At 36.2% G+C, this 7,688-nt stretch overlaps 1 protein-coding gene across 1 annotated transcript in view; it reads left to right on the forward strand.

Moving 5' to 3' along the window:
* Positions 1-1,928: 1,928 nt before the first annotated feature.
* pou1f1 (POU class 1 homeobox 1) overlaps positions 1,929-7,688 on the forward strand; it is a 12,133-nt gene continuing 6,373 nt past the window's right edge. The window contains exons 1-3 of the mRNA XM_037686367.1: positions 1,929-2,064; positions 3,239-3,400; positions 4,539-4,637. Of these exons, the coding sequence (XP_037542295.1) occupies positions 1,929-2,064; positions 3,239-3,400; positions 4,539-4,637 (397 nt within the window). The remainder of the gene's footprint in view (positions 2,065-3,238; positions 3,401-4,538; positions 4,638-7,688) is intronic.

Raw genomic sequence — 7,688 nt, forward strand, 5'->3', positions numbered from 1 at the left:
TCATATATATCTATTTATATATATAAAGAAAAGTGTACAATAAAAAAGGTTGAGATGTCAAATGTCTTAAATATTTTCAACTTTATTTTTTATTTTTTTTATCTTCAACAGATAAAATAGTAAACTAAATTTTGAGCAACCTGCTCTCTCAAAATAAAATATGCCAAAACCACAGCATATAATGCACATGAAAAGCACAACTGAAATCATAGACATGTGGGCATAAAAAAAACAAAATCAAACAAAAAAAAACTTGACTTTCTACTTTTCAGGAAGCCCATTGTGGCTTTTAAGATGTGTTTAAGATAAATATTCTGTTTCAAAAGCACCAGCCATTACAGATGTGTGCCGCTTCGTGGATTTAACTGTAATGTCCTGATCCTATATCTATTATGAGTCTGCTGAATCATTGTAATTTTTCTAGTCAAGTGAGAATATTTGTAACTATCCTGTGAGTTGCTGTTTTCAAAAGTCGGTCTACAAGACCTCAATTTGAACTCTGCTATGCCCATTCCCTGCTGTATCCTGATTCCATTATGAATTAAATGGTCTCCTGTTTGGCTTTGGTGCCAAGGACCTGTCTGGAATGGCCCATTGGGTGTGATCAATGAAACAAGGTTGGACAAGTCAAAGTATGTACAACACATTAAAATTTCATATCATGTTCTTTCCAAGTTTGTCTGAATCACTTGAACCCCCAACATACTAAAAAAGAGTGAAGAACTTTAGTGAAAGTTATCCACTTAGGATGGTCAATTATAGGATTCTGCTTTTCTTTTAGTTCATTCCTAAATTTACATTTGCAATAACATAAATCTAAAACAAAACGTAGGAAAGCCAGCAGCAAATACTTTTAAATCTTAAAAGTCATACCTTTGGGGCTCCTCCTTTCTCAAAAATATGATCATAGGCTTAAAAGCTTCTGTACGCTGCTTCATTATTTATTAACAAAGAGCAAATGGTAATATTTGTAGGTATTTCTGAGTGATCACTTCTTTTTTCCCATTGCCTCTTAATCTGGTAATCAGGGAGAGAGAGAGAGAGGAACGGGGGTGAAAAAAGCAGCGGCGAGCAGAGGATCAGGTTTCTCAGCCGCTCCGTACCCTAATCCTGGATTTGGAAATGGGATAAGAACATAGGTAAGTACAGACACAAGCAATTACAGCACTGACATAGGATTGGAAGGTGGTGGTGGTGGTAAGAGTGAGGGGGGGGGGGTCTCATAGGTCGAGGAGGGGCGGTGGTTGGATGAAGGTGGATGGGATATAAATACCTGCAGTAGAGCAAGGCAGAATAATGCTGAGGTGTATGACATGCTGACTTCATGCATCTGCAATACTGAATAAAGACAGGAAAGAAAGGAAGGTGCCCTGAAGGGGGGCCTCTGCAGCTGAGAACCACATTTCAGCAGCTGTAGCAGCAATTTTAACTTGAAGCTGAAGTTCTTCACTGTTCATCTTCAAGTTTTATCTGAGGGGGTAGAGTTGTGACTGAAACTGTGAAGAGTTCCGGCGGAGGTGCTGACGTCCCTTTCTCTTTGAGAGAAAAAAGTAACCCTTTGCAGTTTTATTCTGTTCTATTTCATTTTATTTTATACCCTCCTATATCCCCCTGTGCCTGAAGAGAGACGTATGCTCGACTGAGCCAGGGAGAAAAGGACAAGATAAGAAGACAATCCTGAAGCTGTAACGTCGCAGCCGGATAAAGACGGCAGAACAAGAAAAGGCCGAAGAAAAGGCAAGAAAGAGCTGACATCACAAGAAGCGCAAGTGGGAAGACAAGACTTGAAGAATGCAAGACAAAAGTAAAGGACAAACATAAGCAGTAATGGACAAGACCAAATAAAGTTGGGAAGAACCAAAGCCAATAAAACGGTTGCAATACTAACATCTGTGTACAGCTGGAACTGTTTGAGTGTTCCACAAAAAATGGCATGCCAGGCATTTGGTGCTGACTCTTTCACCTCCCTGGCAGCAGATTCACCTCTGCCGATCCTCATGCACCACGGCTCGACCGGTGACTGCCTGCCAACCTCCTCCCATGCTCACAGCATGGTCTCTGCAGGTAAATGAAGCAGACTCTTCCATGTGCTTTCTTTCAGATAATCCTCTTCTCATTACAATCAACCTCTAATTTGTTCTCCACTGATTGCTGTGTATTTGACACAGTAAGTAGAAAATTGTGGTTAAGAAGCTTGATTGACATGAACCAAATTCCATATTGTGTTGAATTGATGCAGAGAGGCAGAACAATTGTTCTTACCTTCCTCTTTAGGGGAAGATATTGACAATGTACATATCATACATGTTAACATCGTCTGAAATGATTTACTTGACACTGATTATAAACACATAAACAATACATGTAGGAGTTGCTCTTGTTGAGCTATAATTGACCAGAAATATTTAATCAGTGCAACAGTCCAGCAGTCCTTCTCACAGCAATGATGCATTCATAGACAACGGTGAGAATAAATCTAACACAGTTGTGTAAATGTATCTGAATCTTATCTAAATTATGTAATTGTACCTAACTGACTACTTTGGCTGAGTTGTCAGTGGATAATTGCTTTAAGGCTGAATTATTGTTATTGTTATAATTTCTGTCATGGTGAAATCTTGTCAAGATCACTAAGATTTCAGTGTTTGGTAATGCTTTTTGCTACAGGATTAGACCATTTAGACTTATACAACAGGATAAATGAGATATTAAAAAAAAACATCCTAATGCATGTTGAAATACTTACACATCACAGTTCTGACCGGATTGTCAAAAAGCCATGTACAATATTTAATGCTTTTTATTTTTTTGTTAAGTCTAATTCCTAACAGTACCTGTAAGTACTGGTCATACATGTGTATGCTGTTGATAATTACTTATTCAGCTGTCAAAAAAGTATTCACAGTGACATAAAAGTACATGTTGAGACTTTCAGACACATTTCCTTTCAGGGTATGAACGTGATCAGATCAGGGGAACTGTTTATCTTATTTGTGCTCATTAAATGAGTAAGAGTGTTGATAACAGTTTGATTCAGAGGCAAATCAATGAAAGGAAGCCATTTTTGTATGAAGTCTGATCTATATATACCACTGTACCTTCATCAGGTTCAATCTAATAATATTAAACTCTTTGGTTTAACACCTCCACATTTCAAAGCTGTGTAATTGTTTTATCATATTTTAAATTAATTATTCTCTTGTTTGTTAAGATTGTAACATTTGTTGGTTTTCATCAGTATCATCAGGACTGTCTTTGGGTCAGACCTCAAAGCGCGCACACATGCACCTGTCCACGTCGTCCCTTGGAAACGGTCTTGGTAATGGCCCCCCAAGTTTGCATTACCCAGTCGCCCCATGTCATTACAGCAACCAGCAGACCACCTACGGCATGATGACAGGTGAGTTGAGGATGAAGAAATTCAGATAATTGGTTAAATAATTGAAAGGACTAATTGAAAAGTATGAAAAATTGCCATTTTGATCTATACCAACTGGAGCAGTTTAAAAGAGTTTACTCCAGTAGTTTTCCAAATATACTGATATGCATTTCTGAAATGTGGGTCTGCACTCCATGTAAACAAAGCATCTATCAAAATATGCCAAAAACAACATAAAAGTTTGAGTTACATTACTGACTGATATTAGACTGGCCACAGTCTGTCTAGATAAACAAATGTGATGAAATTGGACAAGAATCTCAAAGTAGATGTTTAGGAAAAAATATGAGCGCATCTGCTTCTGAACGCATGCAATAAATAAATAAATGAATAAAGAAAATAAGAGAAAAGAAAATAAGTAAGACCAACATCAAGAATAAATAGCTGAAGAAGGACAGTGGAACCCATAAAAAACAGAGTTCGTCATTCAAACACATGACTTTAAACGTCTGTAAGTTTATTGTTTCAACATCTTTTTCAATTTTAGTCTAACACTGGTATACTTTATTCAACAAAATGTAAATACATAACACATCAAAACTGTCAGATTTCTAAATCCTAAACTGCTCTTCCATGGATGTTGCCTTTGTTGACCAATTTTCAGTCATTTCAGCTGTTTCTGTAGGTTTATAAACACACTTGATAGTTGGCAACAGTTCATACATTTTGCTAACAACTTTTACATTTAAGGACACATTATCATCAACATAAGAAAAATATTTGCTGGGTTTTACTTCATATTTTATGAATTTGAATTTGTGAATATGATATTTTTGTATCTGTCCATGATTTTTGTATTATTTTAAAATAAGCAAGTCAATAATGCCCTTATGCGGCACACATTTGACCCAGTGATAAATGCTTAATGTGCATTATCAGCACAGTCTCAGAGTGTCATGCATTTGAAGAACCAAATCACTGTTACAGTCTGAACAAAGCTCAAATCTCTAAAAATACACTGAAATATATGATTTTAAATGAACAGACTCGGCTATCACAGAGTTCCTGATGTTGGTCATCAGGGAATGACACTAACATCATAAAGTAATCAAAGTGATCATGAATATATTCTGCACCTCTGTGCCTCGTTTTCTTGCAGCACAGGAGATGCTTTCTGCCAGTATTTCTCAGACTCGTATCCTGCAGACCTGTGGCGTCCCTCACCCGAACATGGTGAGTGGTGCAAACCCATTACAAGGTAAAGACAACATTAACACTCTGCACACATACACACCTGCTCCCTCATTCCCTCGCATGCAGCTTATTCCAGTAAATTAAGCACTACGTGTGTTTACTTTCCATTTAGTTGTAAATTTGCTACCATTTAAAATTAATTTCAGCCATGATTACCTTTAAGTGCTATTGTTAAATCCAAATGTCACAGATGACTTGGTAATTGCTTCTAATTTTCTTTGATGCTCAAGTTTAAAATGTCCAGTCACCTAATCACTAAACTATATATATATAGTATAAAAACATAACTTTTCGAGGTCTGAAGTAGATTAAATTTGAGCTTTGTGTGTTTCTTCATTTGGTATAAACTTCTTTAAAATGAACCACAGAGACTAAGAATATTTATCATTTGTACACATTATAAAATGTTTCCTTTTTTTTAGACAAGACCTGTAAAAAGTAATAATTTAACAATTTGAGCCCTGCCCTGCCACTAGTGACCCACTCCAGTAAATTGTCTGACAGAAGTGAGTCATCCATAGTGTCAAAGGCTGTATTCTTTTATTACCACCAGGAAGAAGTCTAATGTGTCACCTCAATGATATTCAGTTGTGCATTACTAAGAAAGCAGATGGAATAACTCTAGCATCATAAACAAAACTGTGTGCAAAATTATTTTCCAGTTGTAAAAAAAGAGAAAAAAGCATATACATGTGTGTTCATATATGTAAGGACAAATTAATAATGTCTTGATTAAAATGAACACGTAGAATATTGACAAACCACTTTATAAAGGGATGTCGTGAGGAGTTTTTAGAATATCTTTAAAACGTTCAAGTAGCGTAATATGAGAATTAACCGCTGATGAATCAGAAAATTTGTTTTGTTCAGTGAGTTGAGAAGCAGCAGTGAAAAGATGGAATTGAGATAAATTGTGGGAACAAATATTTTTATTGCACAACTCTGGAATAATAAAAAGTGAGGTCAGTGGCGTATTTTTTTTCCTTAATGTTTTTGCTCCACAATCATCTTTGTGCTTTATCCTCTTCAGCGGGTCGCCACAGTGAGTCATCCTTCTCACTCTGTCCTCACTCCAACTACCTCCATGTTCTCTAACTGAAGTCTAACGCTAGAGTCTCTGACAGGACAATTACCGTATTTTTTGCTGTACAAGTTGAAGTTTTTTTGCATAAATTAGCATGCCTGCGATTTATTCAGCAAAGAGTTGTATTTATATATTTTTCCCATATTTATAACCCAATTTTTGGCTGAGATCTGCAATTTCATTCATTCTGACATGTAAAATATTGAACACTACCATTTTCAGCCACTAGACGGCCCTCAACTAATATGACAAGCCAAGTGTCTCATTAATAGGTAAAAGTGGCTATTAATGAGACACTTGGCTTGCCATACAGGCCACCTTCGTCTCACTCCAGAACTCCTGGAGCAAACGTCAAATCAGCTACATTTCGCCGTGCCGCCCAGGCGAAATGTAGCTGATTTGACCGTCAAAGTGCATTTATTAAGGAAAAGTTCAACTTAGACATATCTTTACTATATTTTCGAGCAAACAAATAATTGTTTTTAGGTAGTTATCTTGTTAGATTTCAAAGGAATGCACAGCGAGTTGTCTCTCTACTGCGCCCGCTTCCACGAATCAGCTTTTGAAATGAGCCGATTTGACCGTCAAAGTGCGTTTATTAAGGAAAAGTTAAACTGAGACACACCTTTGCTATCATTTTGAGCAACCAAACAATTAATTTTAACTATTAATCAAGTTAAATTCTTGTTAAAGTCCTCCCGTGCACGCTACCACGGCCCGATTTTGCAGCCAATCGATTTTTGGTACAACACCGACCCACATTTCTGGGTGGTCAGCGGTGACGTGTAACAAACGCGACACATCAACAGTGACGCATAATAGATGTGACTTATACGACGAAGCAATGCATTTGTTTTTTTCCACTTTATTAAACATATTTGGACTGATGCGACTTATATGGCGGTGCAACGTTTACAGTGGCAAGTACGGTACATCAGCATCAGTGGAGTGTGCCCAAATGGGAATCATATCCATTCTTGCAAGTTGACTATGCTCATTCAAGTAAATAAAACCAAGTCCGTTACTAGATTTTAAATTATCTGGAGTTATTTACTCTGAAACTGGACCAGGATTAGATTCATTGCCAGAAATTAGCAAGAATAAAATTATCAGAAACAAGTGCTTCATTGTGCCACTATGCGTGGTATGATTCTTTTTTTAATATGTAAAAAAAAAAAAAAAAATTCTTAAAAACAGACCATTTTGTAAAATAAACAATAAAACTGTCTCGTAAGACCAGAATTCAAAACCAACTATCCACATACCTCAGATCAGGGCAGATAAAAAATGGGAGGACAAGAGGGAAATTAAAGCCTGATTTGTAGTAAGAAATCAACATCATAGTCATGTACCATCTTGTTGAAATATTTTAATGGCATTATTATATAAGATTTTCAAATTATTTATGATTTTATGTTGACTAACACCAAATCAGCACCAAATTTTACTATAGCAAAGTGGTTCCCAACTCTGGTCCTTGAGGAACACCATCCTCGTTCAACCTTTATTTATACAAGTTATGCCTCATTGAGCCTCGGGGACTCATGTACAAGTGAGACCTGTTTTTTTTTTTTAACAAAGAATGATGACAACAATAGACAACAAAGACAACATTAGACAACCATAAAAGAAAGCATGTAAATTGCATGCTTTATTTGTTTCTATGCTCCAGCACACCTGTTTATCACACTTCCATTCAATTCAGGTGTGTTGGAACAGAGAATAAACTAAAACATACAGAATGGTGTTCCTCAGGGACCAGGGTTGAGAACCACTGCTATAATGTATATACATATGCAATGAAACTGAAAATAGATATTTTCTACAGTTACATAATTTTACCATAGCTCTGCTGTCCTTTGGTTTATTTATTTTTATTAAGTAAGCCAAAAATGATCAAGTTTTACCTTTTCATCTCTCTCTCATATATATATATATATATATATATATATATATATATATATATATATA

The sequence above is a fragment of the Nematolebias whitei genome, chromosome 13, assembly GCF_014905685.2.
Source record: "Nematolebias whitei isolate Nwh7 chromosome 13, NemWhi1, whole genome shotgun sequence".
Classification (NCBI taxonomy): Eukaryota; Metazoa; Chordata; class Actinopteri; order Cyprinodontiformes; family Rivulidae; genus Nematolebias; species Nematolebias whitei.